Below are 22,032 nucleotides of genomic sequence, written 5' to 3' on the forward strand. Positions count from 1 at the left end.
TTCTCTCTCTCTCTCTCTCTCTCTCTCTCTCTCTCTCTCTGTGTCTCTCTCTCTCTCTGTCTCTGTCTCTCTCTCTCTCTCTCTCTCTCTGTGTGTGTGTGTGTGTGTGTGTGTGTGTGTGGTATGTGCTGTGGTGTGGATATATGAGAAGGCCTTAGATAACCATCTTCCTCAACTGGTCTTCACTTATTTTATGACAGAACCTCTCACTGGATTTAGTGTGTGCAGACTGGGGAGACTGTCAAGATGATGAGATCAAGAATCTGCCTTTCTTTGCCTCCCCAGCACCGGTGCACCTGTATATACATACATATACATACACTACATATACACATACTACACATACATGTACATACACATATAGTTTCTGGAATATCAGTCACAGGTCTCCATGCATGCACAGCAAGCACTGTACCCATGGAACTGTGTTTTTCTATGAGTTTCTGACAAAGTTCACAAAGCATTGTTTTGACCCCACCCCATGTCATGAATGGAGTCATTTGAAAAACCTGTCAGGGAAAAGAACACCCAACCCAAGGGTCACTGTGAACAGAGAATGAGGGGATGGTTGACAAAGTATCTGTGAGATGCACTGGCCAGCCATGCCTCTGTTAGGCGCAGTAGCAACAATAGTAGTATTGGGTAACATTGCAGTATTGGGTAACAAGAACTATAGCCATAATAATGGTTGCAATAGTCATGGCAGTGAATAATAATGGCATAAACTGTAGAAATAATTTTCAACAAGCGTAGTAATAGTTGTAGTAATGATCAATAATAATCATAGTAATCAACATAATACATATAGGACCAAGCAGCAATGTTACAGTAAGACAGGAATGAGGAGCAATGACAACAATCACACTAACTCTAGAGTAATGAGTGGCAATTGCAGTACTGAGCAATAATATTAATGGTAGTATTAATAACCACACCATGATGACCAGGCTCCATGAAATATTTTTTTTCCAATCTCACGTCTCTCAATTGCAGGTAGTTCACATCTTACCCCCATTGTAGATAAAGGCCCTTGAGAAGGTAACATGGCCCAGGGTGGGATCATTCAACAGCGGTACAAGGCATCTCAATCAGGCCAATCCCCAGACCACGATGTTGCCTCCACAAGGGTCAAGGCTTAGGTTCTCACTGCTCTAAGCACTTTGAAACAGACAAAGCCAGGGGCAAACCCCCAGGTGCCAGCTGTCTGGAAGGACCTTACACTCTAGAATGGCGGAAGGAACCCTGAGCGCCTCTCATCCTGGAATCTTTTTCTCCTGATAACACCACCTTCTAGAGGCTGCAGGCTTCACTTTGCCACACAGTCTTTTCTCAGGAAGTCACCTAAAGTTCCTGGCTCCTCTGCAGTGCTGCTGTAGAGGTGTCTTCTGTGTGGGTGTCTCCTAATGTCCCCTCAGGTATCCTTTCAAACAGATACTTCATCTGGGGGCCTCCCCTTGCCCAGAGTGTGGCCCACACCCCACTGCAGCTCATGCCTGCCTCCTGCATCCTCTGGGCAAACTGGCCACAGTCAACACTGAGACACATATGACCTTCCTGCTTTCCTGCCTCCTGCCTCCCAAACCCTTGCTGTTTCTGCTGCTTGAGCTCTCCCTCACCTCTCTGGGAAGCTGGCCCTCAGGTGATTAAGCATGCCCCTTTTACTTGGGAGTGTAAGGTTTCTTGATGAGATTCTTTCAGAGCTGAAAGGGGGAGAATCTCAGGAAAAGGGGTAAAAAAAAATAATGCCAGTCACCAGTTCAAAGAGAATTCACATAAAACCAGTAAGGCACGTGATCCATATTCCGATATGGAGATCACCACAACCGTCATGAGCGGCACTAGTGTGAGAGTGAGCAGATGCAGCAGGTGTCCAATAAATAAACAGCTAACAAGAAGAGGCTGAGTAGATGCCCATGTCAGCTGGATATGTGGGTGGGATGCTTGTGGGAGCAGAAGGCATGGGATGCAGGGATGTGGCTCATAGACCCAGCCCAGCACTCCGTTTCTTAAGGACAAGAGTGTAGACCTTATCCTTTGGCATCATGTCCCTCTCGGGAACCGGCCTTGAGGCTTGAGTTCCCTCCTATGCTCAGAGTCTTCATCACGAAATCAAAACCAACGTTTAACTAAAACCTTGCACCTCCGTGGAGGTGTGGTTCACCACTTCTTTAGTGCATCCCTGGAGTCGAAGAACGACCAGATGTGTCAGACACTAGGCTGGACCAAAGAAATAAAACAGTGGCAACACGCACTGGTCTCTGTCCCTTGACCTGTAGTGCCCTGGGCCTTCCCTTTGTGAGACTTTAGCTTGGTGCCTTTGGGGGTGTTCAAGGCTTTCTCTTAATACAATGCTTGCTTATCAACTATAAATCTCTCCCGTGAGCCTCTTTCAATGGGGTGTGGATAAGAATATACAATATCCTGGACATCTTCCTCTAATAATTTTGACATTCTGTACCCAGAGGCAGTATATCCCACACTGCAGAAAACCTCTCACCGATTCTGCAGGTTCTCTGGGGAACTATGGGAAGGGCTCAGTTGTCACATGAGGACCTGAGACTGACTCCCCCAGAACCCATGTAAAATGCTGGGTATAGTAGTACACACTTAACAATCCTAGAAGTGGGGATGTGGAGACAGGAGGTGCTTACTGGTCACCGTCTAGCCAAATTGGCAAGCTTTGGGTTTGGTGAGAGAGCTTGTCTCAAAAAAATTAAGGGAGAGATGACATGGGAAGAGACTCTGCATGGGTCTCAGGACTCCACCTGCACGCACGTACACACAATGGTCCACTCACAAGGTGGGTACATGAGCGACATGGGGACTCACCACCGCACTGCAGGATGCCATCTCCTTCACCCGCAGCATGACCTCCTGGCTGAAGGTCGTGGGCCAGAAGACCTGTGAGACAAGGCCCCGGCTGCACGCCTCCTGGGCAGTGAGTTTTCGCCCGCAGAACAGCATTTCATTGGCCTGGAAGAAGAAAAGCAGGAGAAAGCTGAGGGCACAGAGCTCTGCCCCTGTCCCTTAGGGAAGCCTGGAACAGCTGGGCATGAGCGCCTCTCTGCTCCCTGAGGCAGGAGTCACAACCTAGGGTCGGATACACAGTGTGGAATGTTTACAAACATCTGCCATTGCTCTCATTAAAGTGTCAAGAGAAGCCAACGGATCTAGCGAAGCTCTGTGAACCCAAAAGTACTCCCCTCCAGTCATCGACCCCTGGGTGGGTTTGCACAGCCTTTGAGGTTCCTTTCATTGCTGACAGCCTGGCCCTAGTCTAGGAAGGAGGGGGTGATCTACCTACAGGCTAACACTTTATAACTAGAACAGTGAGTCAAGTTCATCCTCTCAAAAGAGAGATTGATTAATTCTGAAGGGAGAAGGAAGGGATGAAGACAGAGAGGGATGAGAAGAAGATGGAGTGAGAGAGAGTAAAAACCTCAGAAAAATCACTAAGCTTTAAAAAGTTAAGTCAATCAAAACTCTCTACAGCATTAGGGACCCAAAGATGAGACCACCAAGGTAGAGCAAGAGCATCCAGTGGCTTGGGGCACAGACACTATGCAGTGGTGAGTGATGGAACACTCCCATCTTGGCTGGGCTGCCTCTGCATCCCACGCCTCAAAGTGACATGGTTTTCTCTGCTTTGACATGTGTGGCTGTCATACACGCTGCTATAGGGGCGTAAGTGTTTAAGGATTGGTCCTTGGCTTGACTCTTTGAGGAAAGCGGTGAACCTTTATGAAATGGGACACTCGGCAGATCGTTTAGGTTACTGGAAGTAAAATGTACACTTGAAGGGACCCTCACTCTCCGTCACTGAGACGAGAACAAAAGGAACCACAAAGCCTTCAGTCTAGAGGTATAAAAAAAAGACTGAGGTTGGGAAGGCAGAGATGCGCCCAGACAGTTTAACCACGGCCTCTTGTTCATGGCTGTAACAACGAGGGACTTTCTGGGGAGAAACTTAGATGAGTGGGAGCCTGTGGCTGATGTCAATGACAAAGTGCTCACCTCCCAGCTCTGTGTCACAACCAGTGAGGCTGAGAGCCACCTGAGACATGGGACAGTGCCTGAATCCAAATGACTTCTATGTCCCACCCGTTGGCCTACCCCATTCAAGAAGTGATGCCTACATCAGGACGGGCTTAGAAACATGAGCTCACTGGGAACAGAATGGGCATCTTCCATGTCCTCAAAAGAAGCTAGTAAAAAAAAAAATAGCGTCTGGCTAAGAACAAGGATGTACCTTGCCTGTACCTACACTGTGGTAGACATGGGGCGCATAGGCCTCTGAATACATGGGGCCTCCCAGGCACCTCCAATAGTTTCTACATCATTGGGAAGGGAAAGATCTGCTGGACAGAAGCTATCTGACTAATGTGGACTGTATTTGCACATTTGCCAGACTGTTCTAGAGAGAGAGGGGGCAGCTGTTGCTCAGACTCTGAGAATTGTGACTGTTTGCTACAGCACTCAGCTCCCCCAAAGACACAGCATCACCAGAGTCTCATAGGAAGAAAGGGGACGCTGTGCATGGTGCTGGGCACACAGTAGATGACATCATCATCGTCATCTCGGCTCAGCTATCCATCAGACTCCAATAGCTTGAAGACATGTTGGTCTGGCATAAGATCAGCCTGGCTTCAGTCACAGCAATTCCGGGACAGCAAAGGGTACCAGAACAGGTTCCTCAGGCCTAACGGATACCAGACTTTCACCCCTAGGACACTGCCATATTCTAACCCCAGTAAAAGGGTCCTGCTAAGACCCAGGCCCATGCATCCCATATTTGAGGATTTACGTAGGAAACAGGAGGCTTACCAGTGCCACACCCAGAATCTGGGGGAAGGTGTAGGAGGAACAGCCAGCAGGTGTGAGGCGGATAGTAGCATATGGTGTCTGAAACCAGGCCTTCTCACTGGCCCATACGATGTCACAGAGGGGTAGAATGGATGCTCCTAGGCCCAATGCTGGCCCATTGATGGCTACCACGATGGGCTTCTTAAACTGGATAAAGGCTTTCACGAAGTCTCTGGAGAAAGAAGAGCCTCTGTAACTCATGGCTTGCATTTGCTGGCTTAGGGATACCTCTGACTCTCTCAGGTGCTGTGACACAATTCCTGGTCCTAAGAAGCAAGCGAAGGCCAGCCAGAGGCCACACAGCCTACATGCAGACCCATGGGACTGTCAGATTATCAGGAGGGAGGAATGGTGTGGCTAAGCACCCTGGTGGCCTAGCTGTGCCTGATAAGCTCTCAGTTCTCTTCACCTCCCATTTACTGTGCCTGGGCAGTAAATTCTAAAGGCATCCTAAATACTGACAAGGTTGTATACTTAAAGATAAGCTAAATTGCAGTTCTAAACAAGAGCCAAAGGGGAGGTGTCCTTCAGAAGTACCCATCAAGGGCAAGTCCATCTCCAGGGAGAGCAAATGTTCTAACATCACTGACCAAGATGTAATTCCTTCACTAGAGGAATTCTGGCTTTAGCTGGATGATCACTTTGAGTGATGCTGAAGATGGGATTCAAGCTTCAGAGCGTGGACGTGGGTGGGGCCTAGGGACACCTATGATTTTTTTCAATCCTGGGATGGTCTAGCTCTGAATTACCTGCAGGGATACCAGAGTCATCAAGGTTGGCTCTATGGTGCTTATCTGAAGATACTGAGGACATCAGCACAGCCCTCCTGATACACAGCCATACATCTGTTAGATGCTCTCAGCTACAAGGAGTCTGTGACTATTAAGTGAGCCTCCATGTTGTGGGCCTTGGGTAGGCATTGCTGATGCTGTCATATCTCACATGACAACAATTCGGGAAGCTACTGAAACATTCACCCCTTCCAGGTTCCATTTCAACACCCAGAGACTTCTGCTCTGTGCAAGGCTAGGAGGAACCCTGGAGAAAGTGATGGGTTTGAAGCGCACACAGCCCTGGCCTTCCATCACCAGCTGCTCCAGTTTCTTTCCCCTTATATAAATGCACCATATGGGACCCTCCCATCCTTTTCCTCTCACCTCAGGTATAAGATCTCTACTTCAGGGGCCCCACGGATGCAGATGCCGAACAGCAAACAGGATATTGCATTACAGACCTGCCGATCAGATATCTGATTGCCCTTCAGTGGCAGGGCTGGGCTCAGAGGGCCACTCTCTATTTTCTTCAGTGCCCAATACCCTGAGACTGACTCTGGCCCTTTGCACATCCCTGTGCTCAGCCAAAGCCCTGTGCCTAGAGCCTGACCAGGCAAATGTTGCCCGATGTGGCATAGAAGATCAAAGGAGACCATTTTGAGGTCAAATCTCAACCCTGTTTGTCACTAACAGACTTTCTGCTCTATAAAATGGGAAGGCCAATGCTAGGTAACCATAGAGTTAAATGAGAATTATAGCACATGCCCAGCACATGAGGAATAATGGATCAGACTGCTACAATCAGGCCTGTGTTTCTGCATATAGCTCTCATCGGATTCATGGTGGTCTGTGGTCAATTCTACTCGCTCAGAGGAGACTCAAGCAAAATGCTACCACCGGGGATGTCTTTGTTTCACCTGGAGCAACTGCCATTTCCCTTGAGACCCAGGTGCCCCTTCCCTTTAACCAGAATCAGGACAGCCAGAGCCATGTCAGGCATTCCAGGGTCTGTGAGCACCAGAGACACACATGGCAACTGTCCTAAGGTCACAGAGGGATCTCTAGTAGTATACTCTATGGTCACACTGGCCTGGAATTCATCAAGTAGGCTAGGCTAGCTGGCCAGCAAGCTCTAGGGATCTACCAGTCTCTGCCCCACCCCGACCCAAGTACACACATATCATCACACCATGCTTTTTTTTAAATATGGGTTCTGAGTGTATGGCAAACACTTTACCGACTGAGCTACCTCTCTATCCCACAAAGGTAGCAACTGTTAACAGCTATTCTAAGCACTTGATGTGTCCCATGAGTACCCCACGTGGGTTGTATATGAGCATCTTCCATTCTAACAACCCATGAGAGAGGCTAGAACTGGAATGCAGATGACTCCCATTTTCTAGATAAATCTATAGGCTTAGTGAGAGGAGCCGTGTCTCTGAGGCTGCACTGCTAGCCAATGCAGAGGGAGGTGTGACCCTTCCCAGACACTATGGTGCATGTGTCATTGTGTCTCCTGCAGACAGCACAGGTGAGGCTGCCTGTCCCTCAGGGTGGTCCTAATGCAGGTTGATGAACACTCTGAGCTCTTGCCACATCTGCTAGCCCCCTCATCTGACATCTGCATGAAGGAAATGGATCACCATCCCTACATGCGTGTGTCTTCTTTACAAAAGTAGAAGAGGGTGCGGGAGTATTGCTTAGACCAGGTGGTCCCCTAGGAAACCATGGCCAGGGATGCCTGGAGGAAACAAGGAGATCAGGGATGGCTCTAGGTTCAAAGGCTAGCTCATCCCTGGTGGATTATGAAAAGGGTACTTTCATAAGAGACGGGTGTGCTCATGGATTTATTAATGCACCTGGGGAATCCACAGGAGTAGAGATGGGGCTCCTGCATGAAGCAAACACCCAACAGTACAATTTGCTCAGGTACCCTCTCTGGAAGACCACAGAAGACTCTATGAACAGTGCATTGCTGCCTGGTCATGCATGTGAAACATGGGTTGCAAGGGAACAATCCCAAGTTGAGGAAGCGGGAGTGTCCTCCAGGTGTGATGATTGGCCCTGGTCTCTCTTTGCCCCAAGGACACACATGTCATCTGTGCCACTGCCTACCCTCCTTCTGACATCTTGATCCTTACCCCACTCTTTTCCAACCGCCTCGTCTCTTGTGGGTAATAATACGTTTTTCTCTGGGTTTATCAGTCCACACCAGGGAGAAACTTCCTGGCTGACCCAAGTTAGGTGTTCTCTGCCCTGGCCACCTGAAGAAACCATGAGTGACCTTGGAGATGCAACCCTACTACAGAAGATTTCTCAGGCCTTCTTGAGGGGCATCTGAGCTTTGGAAATGCTCCCTCCCTCCTTTCTCTCCACGCTGAGAATCATGGTCTGAGAATCAGGGATGCAAAGGATACCTCCTTTCTCTCTCCTAGGTCTGCCTCTTCCAGACCATAAATTAGCAAATTCTTCTCCCTCCATGGCCTCTTAAAGAAGTCCCTCTGTTCTGTTTGTGCGCACCATCCCCCTGACAAGGTACACATCTCCACAGTCTGCATGTTTCCAGAGGTGGCTCTGACACTTTCATCACTGGGGTTCTTTAGCTTGCTCAGCCAGGAAAGTGAGTGAAAGGCCCAGACTCTGGCCACATTTCTGCTCCAGCTTCGTTACGGCCAATGTTTACATCTCAATCTGACCCTAAAATCTCTCTCTTGACTTGGTCTTCAAGACTCTAGAGAGAATGGACTGTCATTCTTATGACCCCAGCAGGTCAGGGGGATAGGCAGATAGATGATGAGCAGAAATGTTCTTGACCCTCAGCTTTAAAAGAGCTAAACCATAAAGACAGGGCCAGGCCAGAGAAATGCTACTCTCATCAAGAGGTGAGTCGTGAAAACCTGTAAGAATATACCATGACATAGGGATTCCCTGTTCAGGTCCCCTCCCACAGTGACTCAGATACAAGTCCTTTAGTCTAGTGACCTGGCTGGACTTCATTCCACTAAGCCTAATACTGAGCAATACCTTACTAGAAGCTGTCAGAGGCAACGGTTCACAGTCCTCACCCAGCAGACATTGCTAATCACCTGTCCAGAGAGATGGCTCTAAGGATGCTATGATGAGGGATGGGATGGACCAAGCCTGAGAAGAGAATCCAGGAAGATGGGGAATTCTGAGTACCGCTAGGACAGTGACCACAAACTATGGCTCAAGACAACAGAAATGTATTCTGTAGTATCCTGGAGACAAGAAATCCAAAGTCCACGTGTTGGTCCCCTCTGGAGCCCTGAGGCAGGAGCCAGACCTCATCCACCTGTTGATTCTGTCAGCTTTCTTGGGTGCTCTGCCTCACTCCGGTTTCTTGTCTTGACGTCACATCTCTTTTCTCTATTTTCATGCCTAAGCTGCACGCCATCGCCTTTTTCAATCTCAAGGGCAGCGCTCATGATATTTAGAGCCCATTCGAATCTAGGATCTCAGGACTCTGAACTCCATTACATTAAGACTCTGTTTCCAAATTAATTTACCTTCAGAGGCTGAATAGATTAGGAAGTTTCTGTATTTGTGTGTGTGTGGGGGGGGACGACAAGAGGGTTAAGTGCTAATTAGCTTTGCCTGCATGAATGGGAGCCTGAGCCATATCTTAAAGATTTCCCTGGGCTGGAAATCCCACAAGCACCTCCACCGAGATTAATAAACCAGGTGCAGACCGTGAGCAAGGCTCTTTGGTCCCTGGGGTGTACTCTGGTGGCCCCGTCTATGAAGAGGGAATCACTCTAGTGACTTTGCTGATCCTTCAACTCATGCAAAGCCAGCAGTAAGAAGATGCAGCCGAGATCAAGTAGAGCACAAACTGCCAGGCCATGGCCAGGGCTCAATTGCACCCTGGAAACGGGGAGTGACATCAACACCACAGTTCCTCTTTAGGAACTGGGTCCCGACTTCACAGTCCCTTCCTAGGGAGGATTCTGCATGAGGAAGCACACAGGCATTCCTGAGCAACACTTCACTCAAAATTGGACCTGGAATCCACACAAGGAAGCATCTTCATGCTACAGCCCGCATCTTCCCAAATCCCTGGTGAGGATATGGGAATCCTCTGCTGTGTTTCAACCACAGGTCAGTGAGGCTGGAGACCCTGAAGACTCTCCAGTGTGCAGCCTGAGATCCAAGACCCCACATGGAGCAAAATGTTCCTGGTCTTAAGGCTGTGGCTCCTCTCTGTTTCCCTGAGCAAGGCACACCAGCATGTAGGTCTTTCCTGGAGTGACTCACTAAGTGACAGCTGTTAAGCAGCAGAATGACCTGGCTGGAGGGTTCATTCATTTGCTTTTGTTATAAATAATTACGATGGGCTAGGCAGACAGCTCAGGAGGGAAAGTGCTATCTTTGCAAGCATGAAGACCCGAACTTGATGCTCAGACCCCATGGGTTAACATATTGCTTGATGGCATCCAGCTGGGGAGATACCGACAAGCAGCCTGGGACTCGCTGGCCAGCCCGCTTACCCTACTTGGCAAGTACCAGGCCAGTGAGCAACCCTGTTGTAAACAACAATGGGACATTGCCTGTGGAATAACATTTGAGGTTGACCCCTGGCCTCCACATGCACACACAGACACCCAAACATATATACATGTGCACACACAGAAAATGAACAACATATAAATAAATGGGGAGATAATTATCCTGCATCCTGAAAAGGTTACTAATAGTTGCCCCTGTGGGTCACCATTGAGACGCCCACAGACTTTGAGAGGGGGCAATATTCCCACCCACACAATGCACGACAGCCCTACCCACAATATCTACCAATGTTCGACAGCCCTAAGTGCTCCACCCTCTTCCTATACTTGATTCACATCGGGTCAAGGACAGAGGAATGCCGACACAACCAAACACCCCACCAGCAGAACAAAAGCAGGAGCAGAATGCTTCATGGCATCGCCAACGCAGGCCTTAATGAGAAAATAAAAGTGTGTTTTTCTTAAACAACAAAAAAAAGGGTTTGGGGGTAGGAAGTAGAATGCAGCCCAGAGGGCAAAGCATGCCATTGGGGCCATGGACAAAACACAGGCTGCCCAGCTTAGGTCCACAGCTCAAAGACAGAAATTAAACTGAATGACAGAGCATGTGCCCAACATGTACAAGGCCCTGAGTTTGATCCCTGGCATTGAAAAAGAATCAAATTTCAGATAAATCAAAAATAACTGTAAGATAAAGGCATGGCCTGGTGTCCTAAATGTTGTCAAGGATGTACCTTACACTAAAATTAAAATCCCACATTGTCTGAAATTTAAGTTTAACTGAACAGCTCGTCTTCCATTTGCTAAATCTGCTCATCGCTGGCAGGATCCCAAAGAGAAGCTGAACTCACCTGATGGCTTCTGCGATGCGAGTGCTCTCCTTCCTCCGGTCACTGGACAGCCGGCCGATCAGGTAGGAATAGTCCAGGCCGCTGCAGAACACGCTGCCCACTGCACTGAGCAGCAGCAGCTTGCTGTCGTCTGTGGCCGCGTTGCACAGCGCTCGCCGGACCTCCTTCATGATCTGTGGACAGAGGTGAGTGTGCAGAGCTCTGAATATCCGAGAGCCTCTGCTGAATGAAAACACTGGCCAGACCCAGGAAAGAAACTCGATCAAACCAAAGCTTTCCGGCACCACGCACAGTGTAAGCAGAAGGATCAACTCGGAGGTTAGGGGTCACTAGTCCAGACCTGGGAGCCCGGCATGGACTTGGTCAGTCCCTGTGAACCTCTGCAGACCACTTCTAGGGTTTGCTGGTTGAAGCCCTTACAAAGTGTGGGGAAACTGTCCTCTGTACAGCTTTGGTGAGTTTAGCCTCTAGATGCTTCAATTACATTTTCTTCTCTTGTTCGATCTCCCTAGACCCTTGCACAAGGGGTTACTGGTGGCCACGTTTAGCAAGTTTTAGTATTTGCAACACGGCCAAGCTCATGGTCTGTCATGTATTACCCACAAGATTGGGGATTTGCTGGTCTTAATGTCTAGAATTCTTTCCAGGTAAGGAATAAATGGCAGGGTGCCCGGGAGGTCACATCCTGGCAGGGAGAGCAAATTCGGAATTAAGAGCACCTTGTTCTCCCCTTCATGCACCACAGGGGAAACTTCACTTGTTGCCCCAGTTAGACCATGGTTTGAACAATGATCAGAATGCTGTCTTTCTTAGCCCCCGCTGTATTCTTGAGGCTACCACAGTGCCTGGTATAGACATTCAAAATAGAGCCATGACATGACCGTTGGTCACTGTCACACCTGTGGCTTCCCCACTGACTCATGCCCCTTATTAGCCCTGTTGTGAATCATGTCCACGCTGCCTACACAATTTCTCTTGGGAACCCGGGCATTCAGGATGACTTCCTGGTCAGGAAACCTGCATTGTCATCTAAAACTAACTAGTCGAGCCCCTTCGGTCTCTCCACCACATGTCCTCCACATCCTAGTCAGAACGAGCAGCTTGAACTACTTCTGTAGGTAAAATCTCCCATGAGAACTTAAAACCCCAACACAAAGTTCTGAGGTGTAATACCACATGAAAGAGAAGTCTTCAAATTAAAAGAGGAGGGACTGTGGAGACGGCTCGGCAGTTAAGAGCGTGCATTGTTCTTGCAACGTGCCCCAGTTGGGTTCCTGAGGCCACATCAGGAGTCTCCTGACTGCTTAACACCAAGCTCCAGGAGTATACTGGAGGATACTACAGTCATGTGCACAAAACCACACCTAGACATGTGCGCGCGTGCGTGCGTGTATGAAAATACAAAGCACTATCTTTTAAAAATTGATGTATTGATTGATATGGAAACTGGATACAAGCTGGCAGCATTTCTGGAGCATCTCATAAAAATGAACACAGCAGTGCTTTTGAGAGAGACTGACACCTAAGCCACAGGACCACATCACAGGGAAATAATCTGCGCTGCAGATGAGCTCCCAACAAAAAGACACAAAGCATTTGAGAAATATGAACAGACATACAGATGGGAGGGACACAGCAACGTTAAGTAATACTACTCTAAGAGACTAGAACTGTTTAAAATATGTCTAAAATAGCCAAGGAGGGGGAAAGGGACAGAGAAACAATGACGACTCAGAGAGAATGAAATGAAAGGGCTTAGGGGAAGAGAACGTATCACATGGACAGCAAAGTCATGATTGCTGCCTAGATTAACAGACTAAACAGAGCTGGAGGGAGAATAAGCAAACTGGAAGATCTGGAGAAGTTTCCCTGTTCCCAGATCAGAGAAACAGACAGAAAACACACTAAGAGGGTAACAGTAAATGCAAGCCAAGAGGTGCTGAAGGAGCCATTTTCAGATGTCACAGAGAATGGGCAGAGTCTGAGAATGTACGTAGTGAACCATATTCCAACCTGGACACCGTGAGGGAGAACACGCTTCCTGCACATTCCCTAGCTCCTGGCCCCACTCTCTACCTTCCAAGGCAGTGATGGCCAGACAGGTCTACTCACTGCTCCCTCTGCCTCTCTCTGACGTGGACTCTTCTCTCTTCCTCCTCTGCACCTTAGACCCTGTGACGTTGCCAAGACCATGGAGACCTTTCTTTCCAAAATAATCCCTTCCTCTCAAAGTCAGCTGAGGAGCAGCCTTCATTCCTCCAGAAACCTTAATGCCCAGGCATGTAAGTTAGCATCATCTTAGGTTCTGGGATCAGGACCAGAGCATCTTGGGGGAAATGCTTTAAGTCTGTTTAATACATGCCTGAATTCAAGACAACACAAAAGGCCAATGCAAAGCAAAGGTAAATCTTTAAGTATACAGAAGCAAAAGAAAGCTTACCTCAAAAATGAACCCTTGACCAGAGGATAGTTCTAAAGAAGATTAGCAAGCACTAGTGGGAGGTAATGGGATCTAGTGTTCAACGTGCTGAGAGAAACATCTATAGAACAAATTCTTCACCAATATAACTGGCCATTCAAAGGCAAAGCTAAAACCTGGGTCTTTTCAGCACAAGGGAGTTTATCATTCTAAGACTCTCAGAGAACATGACGACAAAGGCATGGACCTCAAGCAGAGGAAAAGTGTATTCAGAAAGAAAAACACAGATAAACTAGAAGAAACTCAGTGTGAGTGAAACAGATGCACAGCAGACAGAGAGAAAAGAGACAAGCTTTGAAGGAAGTCCGAATGGCCAGATGTGACAACAGGGTGTGGGAGACACACCTGTGCGGCTAGCCTGTTCCTGTGTGTTGTCCCTGTTAGCATCGGTTGCCAACTTGACCCAGCATAGAGTCATCTGAGAGGAGAAGGCTCAGTAGATGAATTGTCTAAATCAGCTGTGGGCATGACTGACAGGGGAACTGTCATGATGTGGGAGGACACAGCACACTGTGGGCAGCATCATTCCTAAGGTGAGTGGTTCTGGGCCATATAAGAAAGCCAGCCAGCTGTGAGCCAGAGAGCAAGCCGAGAAGGCCAAAAAGCAGCATCTTCCGTGGTTTCCGCTTTCAGGCTCCTGCCTTGAGCTCCGGCCCTGAGTTCTCTCAATGACAAACCCAGAAGTGTAAGATGAAATATCCCCTTTTCTTCCACTAAATTGTTTTGGGTTTAAGTATTTAGTCAGGACAACAGAAAGGAAGCTAAGCTTCAAATGCTATGGCTGCTGGTGGTGGTGCTGGTTGAGGCCATGAGCACTGGAAGAACCAAAGGCTGGAGGCAGGCACCGGCCCCTCACTGAGAAGGAAAGTGGACAAGCTTTGAATGGCGAAGCCTTGTTCCAGAGGGCCTTGTTCCCACTCTGGTGCTAACAAGACAAACATCATCTTTCTGATCTCGGAACTGAGTCAAGGCATCTGGTCATGAGTGGATTTTTCCCTTGTATTGTCAACTCACCCAATGCCACACGTATAGCTAAGAGAAGAAATTCAATGGCCACCATGAAAGGGTTCCTTCCAGGCTGTTCACTAACAAGCAAGATGGACTGGCTGGTGACCCTAAGCAGCCTCAGCTTCTTCTTAGTAACAGCAAGAGCCTATATAGGCCAGCCTGGGCACCAGACACTCCTGGGCACCTACGGTGTTGTTTGTAATCTCACAAGGAAGATGTGATGCCTTTTCTAGAAACAGGGGGTGCACAGGCAGAGTAATTTCCCCTGGTAAGAGAAATGGCAACAGAAGTGGGGGCGGGTTGGAACGCAGGTTGCTAGACTCCCAAATCTAAAACATTCCTCCTCCAGCACCTCCTCTTGGATCCAATGGGATCTTTCTTTAGGGACTCACTGATGCCCACCATCATAAACCAAGGCTTGGTAGGTAGGGCCCACGGGTACCTCAGATTAGTGGAACACAGTGTAGCATCCAGGATGAATGGGCACCCATTACCACACAAAGCTGTCCCAATGAGGCAGAATGAACTGAGAGGTGGCACAATGATTCCATTTATGGAAGGAAAATGAGGCGCCTTTTAAAAGCTTTTAAAATATAGTAGAGTAGGAAAAAAATGCAGGAAGAACTGGGCTTGTGTGGATGTAGCATGATGAGCTTAAAACAACATGGGTTCCAGGTATATGTGCATGTGAGGAGTTGCCCACCAGGGAGCCCACATACACATCTCTAGATCCTACCTACAGAGAACCCCTGGATGCTTCTGCTAATGGTAAGTGAGGCTGCCCGCCCCTCTGCAAAACTCCATGCTTAAAGGAGGGGCAACACTATCGGCCTCACAAACCCCAAAGGCACCTGCCAGCTCTACTCTCACAGTCTGTCAATCATTCTGGGCTGTAACACCCACAACTCCATAGAAGAGGCATTGGCTATGTAAATCATATAAAACATGCTGTCACAAGTTCAAGGACATGGCACCCCTCCACCACTTCATGGGCATTCCAGAGGGTGTCAGATGTACCAGAGGATACAGGCCACCCTGTCAATGCCAGACTGGAAGAGCAGTTCCTCTAGAGTGGTGGCTCTCAACCTGTGTGTCAAGGCCCCTTGGGGGGAATGAATGACTTTTTCACAGGGGTCATCCAAGACCATCTGAAAACACAGGTTTATTATGATTCATAACAGTAGTAAAATTGTGAAGTGGCAATGAAAATAATCTTATGGCTGGGGGTCAGCACAGCATGAGGAACTGTATTAAAGGGTCACAATTTGAGAACTGCTACCCTAGAGAGTGCCCACGGCCAGACATCTTGCTAACTCCCCATGCTTCCATAGACATTACGGACAAGCAAGTGCAGGGTGTTCCAAGGCCAAGGAGGAGGCCTGAAATCACCCATCTACCCAAAACTCTTACCTCAGGTGTCAGGGCATTGTTATCTGAAGTCTGGCTGGACAGGAGAATGTGCGTGAAGCCCTCTTCCTTCCGCACCACGATGTCACGAAACCGACAGTTGCTTTCATTCTGGCGGACACTGTACCTGAGCCTCTTGTCAAAGACGTAATCCTTCTCTGTCTCCAGCTTCCTCTTCACGGGGCTGTGCAGGTTCAGGCCTCCGTTGGTCAGAGCAGGGCCTTTCAAAATTAGAAAAGCGAGTGAGAAATTGGCCTGCATTATGCAGGCACACAAGTCAACTGGGGAAAGCCTGGATTTCCAGCGGAAAAGTCTAGGGTTCCCAGGCCCCCCTCTGCTCTGCTTTGGAGGGGGAAAGTCCAGGACATAAATGATGTATCTTCAAATTCAGAAGATAATCTGGGGACTTTTTTGCAAAGGACTGGTTTGAGGGCCTGATCCCAGCACAGAGCACATCTGTCAGTGAGCAGTCTGCTTATATTAGGATTCTTGACAACAAAGAACCTTCTGACCCCTAGAGAGGCAGTCCTGTCCACTGGTGGACACATGTGACTGACAGAGAATCCTTAGTAAAAGCAGTACTAGCCACTGGCCTGGATCCAGCCGGTACCCACGGGCACCACGTGCTAAGCACAATGCTCCAACACTACAGGCACATTGTCCCATTCAATGTGGAAGCTAGAAGTAGGGATCTGAGTGCCCAGTGCTTAACTTCTAATCATGAGGCCCCAAACAGGCAGAGACTTCATGTTCCCACCTCTCCTCCCCCATGTTTGTGTCTTCTATATTAGTGTTCATAAATGACCACAGACTGCCTTCACTAAAAAGAAATTGCTTTAATTTGCTTTCTATTGCTTTAATAAAGACACCATAACCAAAGCAATTTGGGGAAGAAAGGGTTTACAACTCTGGCCATATTCCATTAATGTGGATACAAAAGTCTTTGACAAGGGTCAGGCATGGTGGCACATGCCTTTAATCCCAGCGCTTGGGAGGCAGGGACAGTATCTGTGAGTTCCAGACCAGCTAGGACTACATAGTGGGACCCTGTCTGAAAAACTAAAGGCTTTGATGAAATATGAGCTAATTACTTCATGCAATACAGTGAGAATTCTATGCTGTGAACAGGTGAGGGGAGCTGGTTCAGTATCTGAAAATCAGTTGGTATAGTCAACCACACAGGAAGTGTAACAACGAGACATTACAGTCATCAACACATGAAAACCATCTGACAAAATCTCACAGAGAGCTGCATGTCCCCCTTGGCAGGGATAGCAACAAAACATCTACCACTTACATCATCTTCAATTGGGAAAAACTGGATTTCTCCCTAATAACACCCAAAGTCACTAAAGGGCACTCTTTCTCCTGGTCAACCACATCCTAGAAGACCTAACTAGTGCATGAAGAGAAGAAAAGAAAAGGAAAGAAAAGAAAAGGAAAAGCAAGACAAGTCAAGAAAAGAAAAGACAATAAAAGTTATAGACACTGAGAGGGAAGAGAGGGACTAGAGAGATGGCTCAGTAGTTAAAAGCACTGACTGCTCTTCTAGGGAACTCAGGTTCAATTCCCAGCAGCCACATGGCAGTTCATACCTGTCTGGAGCTCCAATTCCATGGGCTCCAACACCCTCAAACAGACACACAAACAGGCAAAATGCCAATGCACATAAAATAAAAATAAATAAATCATTAAAAAGGAGAGAGGGAGAAGAGAAAAAAAGACTATTTACTGTTGCCAAGTCTGTATGTGTAGAAAGCGTTGGAGAACTGAAGGCCAAAGAAATCAACCATTCTTGGAACTAGTGAGCAAATTCAGCAAGGCTTCAAGATACAAAATTAATACACCTTCTAATTACTGTCCAACATACCGGTAATGAACAAATAGAATTTGACATTTAAAAAAAGGCACCCTACATATATGAACCATATGCAGTTCTAATAAAAAATATGTATGGGATCTGTAGATAGGAAACTACAAAACCCTGACAAAAGACGCTGAAGCAATTCTAACTAAAACGGAGAAATACCATGGCTTCAGGGAGAAATATCCTCTATATATAAATAAATATAGAGGATATTTCTCCCTGTTTGAACACTTGGTCCCCAGTTGGTGGCACTGTTTGGGTAGGTGGAACTGTTAGGTGATGGGGCCTTGCTGGAGGACACACACCACTAAGGGTGGGCTTGGAGGATTTATACCCTCATACCACTTTGAGCTGGCTATCTCAGCCTCTTGTATTGATGACATGTGATCTATCGGGCCTGCTCCAGTGCCTGTTGCCATGACTTCCTTACCAATTCCTCTCTCTGGAACCTTGAGCCAAAATAAATTTTTCTTTCTGTAAGTTGGCTTTGGTCATGGAATTTCATCTCAGGGACAAAAAGTAACTAATACAAGAAGTTTGCCATGTTCATGAATCAGATTTATGCTTAAAATACATAAGAGGTCACCTCTTCCCAATTGATCTATGAGTTCAATGTAACCCCAGGCAAAATCCCAGCAAGCTATTTTGTGCCCAGTGTCAAACTAACTCTGAACTTGTTCTTAGCAAGGGAAAAGATATAGAACAGCCAAAAACATGCTTCAAGATAAGAAGAGTGGGTTCTCTCCCACATCAAAGCCTTAAGAAAAAGCCACAGTGATCCAATGTACAGAAACAGACCAAGGGTCACAAGAGAGAACTATAAGCAGATGCTCACATATACAGTGTCATGACAGTTCAGTGGGGGAAAAGACTTCCTTTTCCAACAAGTGCCACCAAAACAAACAGTAATCCATTGGCAGAAGGAAAACATGAACCTGGAGACATCACATCTGCCATGACTAGCTGTGCACTTGATACACAGCTGTAGTTACAGGGAAAGAAGAAATCTCCACTGGAGAATTGCCCAGAACAGACTGGCCTGGGGTCAGGTCTAAGAGACATTTAGTCTTGACACGATTGATGACTGATGTAGGAGTCCTGGTCCACTGTGGGCAGTACCACCCTTAGGCAGATGGAACTTGGCTGAATAAGAAAGTGAGCTGGGGAAGCCAGTAAGTGGTGATGCTCTGGAGTTTCCGCTTCACTTTCCTGCCCGAAAATCCCTCAACGATAGGCTGTTACCAATAAGATGAAATATAAACCCTCTTTTCTCAAAGTTCCTTTCAGTCATGGTGTTTATCACAGCAAGAGAAACCAAATTAGGACATCTTACAAACTCTCCCTCTCTTCGCTCCCCCCCGCCCCCAGAGATGTGCATGCACAGACACATGCAATTTCTCTCAGAATGGATCACAGACCTAAACACAAAATGGTAATATGTCTAAAAGGCAACCAGACAAAGCTCTAGGGATACTGGGCTTGACAATAAATTTCTATATTTGGCACCAAGAAAATCAGGTTCCTTGATATAAAAAAATTGGCAAGCTGATCATTATAAAAATTAGAAATTTCTGTTTCCTGGAGGGCATCATTGAGAGAATTGAGAGACAAGCTACACTCAGCATGAAAACAGTTTGCCAAATGTATATTAGAGAGATTTTGTATTCAAAATACACAGAACTGCAGTAAGAAAACAAACAACCCAACTTAAAAGTGGGCAGGAGATCTAAAGAGCCAAATCATGCCTTTTCCCTAAGAGGGAAAATCCAAGAGATGCCAGGGCACACAGGGTGGATCCAAGAGATACAACAGCAATGAGATGGGGGCATCGCTGGTGAACACTGAGATTGCATGGTCTTGCTCACTGTTGACAGCACACACAGAGAGTGTGCACAGCTGTGCTCCCTGTCAACAGACACACGCACAGAGTGTGCATGGCCATGCTCACTACTACAGGACACACACAGAGAGTGTGCATGGCCATTCTCACTGTTGACAGCACACACAGAGAGTATACATGGCTGTGCTCTGTCAACAGACAGACACAGCTGCACAGCACTATGGTAAATGGTTTGGGCTTGTCGTCTCTTTCTCCTCTAAATAAATCTCTTTATTTTCCTTAAACATCTTTATTCTTGAGAATGCCATATACAGATGCAATGAAATATGGTCATATCCATCAATTATTCCACCCTCCATTTCCTCCTACAACCCTGCGACATTCCCCGTCTCGTCTCCTCTCCCTTTTAAAGTTACTTTTGCTTTCTCATTGTTTGAGAGTTTTGTTGTGGAATATTAGTTTAAGGTGTTTTGCATTTGTTTACACTGTGGAACATTTGTTTAATGGTGCAGAGATGTATTGCATTTGTTTAAGTCTGTGAAGCTGTGTTATTTTACCTGTCTAAAATACCTGATTGGTCTAATAAGAAGCTGAATGACCAATAGTTAGGCAGGAGAAAGGATAGGTGGGGCTTTCAGTCAGAGAGAACAAATAGGAGGAGAAATCTGAAAAGAGAAAGGAAAAAGCAATAAGAAATAGAGAGGTGGACATCAGGGACTAGCAAGCCATGGAGTAAGAGGGAAAGTAAAATATACAGAAATAAGAAAAGGAAAAATCCCAGAGGCAAAAGATAGATGGGACAGTTTAAATTAAAAAGCTAGCAAGAAACAAGCCAAGCTAAGGCTGGACATTTATAAGTAAAAAGTCTCAGTGTATAATTTATTTGGAAGCTGGGTGGCACCTCACCCCCAAAAAAGCAAAAAGAGTAAAACAATCAGCAGAATTTCATACATGCGTGTAATGTGTTTTGACAGGTCCCACGCTATGCCCTCCCCTCTAACTGTTCACCTATATTCCCTACCACTTTTTCCTTCCCTGTGGCTTTTAAAGGCCCACTGAGTCCACTCAGCCCTGTCAGAAAGTACATTCACCTGCTAGAGCATGGGAAACCTACCAATAGCCGCACCATTGAAAGAGAAGACAATCTCATCTCTGCTACCTTTGTGTTCTCATGGGGGAACCTAAAGAATGGCAGACTGCACTCACTACACTGAGAATTCCCTTAACTGGGAAGAGGATGAGGGAAAAGTGATTTTATCACTGGTCCCAAGCATTGAGGAGTCTACCACAAGACATCTAATGGATTCAAACACTCCTTCAATAAATATCCAGCCCACTCCCTGCCAACTGCAAGCTAATCAAACCTTCCCAAAAACCCAATCACAAGAGAGCAAACCATCCCTGCTGGCCAGCCTGCTTCTTATTAATAACGTGGCCTGGCCCCTTCTATCAAGATATCTCTGTCATTGCTCTCCCTCTCCTTCCCCAACCCAACCATCCCAAACCCTCATGTTTGTGTGGGGTTAGGGAGAAACATGGTGCCAAAGATATGTCCCAGGAATTCACAAGGATAACCCCTGCTAAGACTCCTAGCAATAGTGGAGAGGGTGCCTGAATTGGCCTTCTCTTGTAATCAGATTGATGACTTCCCTAATTGTCATCAAAGAACCTTCATCCAGTAACTGATGGAAGCAGATGCAGAGATCCACAGCCAAGTACTGGGCCAAGCTCTGGAAGTTCAGTTGAAGAAAGAGAAGAGGGATTATATGCAAAGGGGGAGAGGTCAAGATCATAATGGGGAAACCCACAGAGACAGCTGACCCGAGCTCATGGGAACTCACGGAATCTAGACCAACAGCTAAGAAGCCTGCATCAGACTGACCTAGGCCCTCTGCATGTGGGTGACAGCAGTGTAGCTTGGTCTGTTTGTGGGGCCCCTAGCAGTGGGACCAGGTTCTGTCCTTGGAGCATGATCTGGCTTTGTTGAACCTATTCCCTATGATGGGATGCCTTGCTCAGCCTTGATGCAGGGGGGGAGGAGCTTGGTCCTGCCTCAACTTGATATGCTAGGCTTTGTTGTCTCCCGTGGGAGGCCTACCCCTTTCTGAGGAGTGGATGGGGAGGGAAGAAAGGAGGTGGGGGGAAGAAATGAGAGAAGAAGGAGGGGAAACTGTGGTTAGCATGTAAAATAAGTTTTTTAAAATATCCAAATAATTTCTTCTTTTGTGGAATAAAATGCAGATAATACATGTAAAATAAATGGATGGATGGATGGATAGATAGATAGATAGATAGATAGATAGATAGATAGATAGATGATGGATAGATAGATAGATAGATAGATAGATAGATAGATAGATAGATAGATAGATAGATAGATAGATAGATAGATAGATAGAGAATCCTGGAACACTCTGT

General features: G+C 47.0%; 1 protein-coding gene across 1 annotated transcript in view; it reads right to left on the reverse strand.

Annotated features, from left to right (window-relative positions):
• The window catches only part of Cdyl2 (chromodomain Y like 2), a 181,247-nt gene that overhangs the window by 6,954 nt on the left and 152,261 nt on the right, over nt 1–22,032 (reverse strand). Inside the window, exons 3-6 of the mRNA XM_026778658.1 lie at nt 15,911–16,128; nt 11,014–11,186; nt 4,825–5,035; nt 2,830–2,973 (exon numbers count right to left, since the gene is read on the reverse strand). Of these exons, the coding sequence (XP_026634459.1) occupies nt 2,830–2,973; nt 4,825–5,035; nt 11,014–11,186; nt 15,911–16,128 (746 nt within the window). The remainder of the gene's footprint in view (nt 1–2,829; nt 2,974–4,824; nt 5,036–11,013; nt 11,187–15,910; nt 16,129–22,032) is intronic.

This window comes from Microtus ochrogaster, chromosome 4 (genome assembly GCF_000317375.1).
Source record: "Microtus ochrogaster isolate Prairie Vole_2 chromosome 4, MicOch1.0, whole genome shotgun sequence".
In the NCBI taxonomy this organism is placed as follows: domain Eukaryota; kingdom Metazoa; phylum Chordata; class Mammalia; order Rodentia; family Cricetidae; genus Microtus; species Microtus ochrogaster.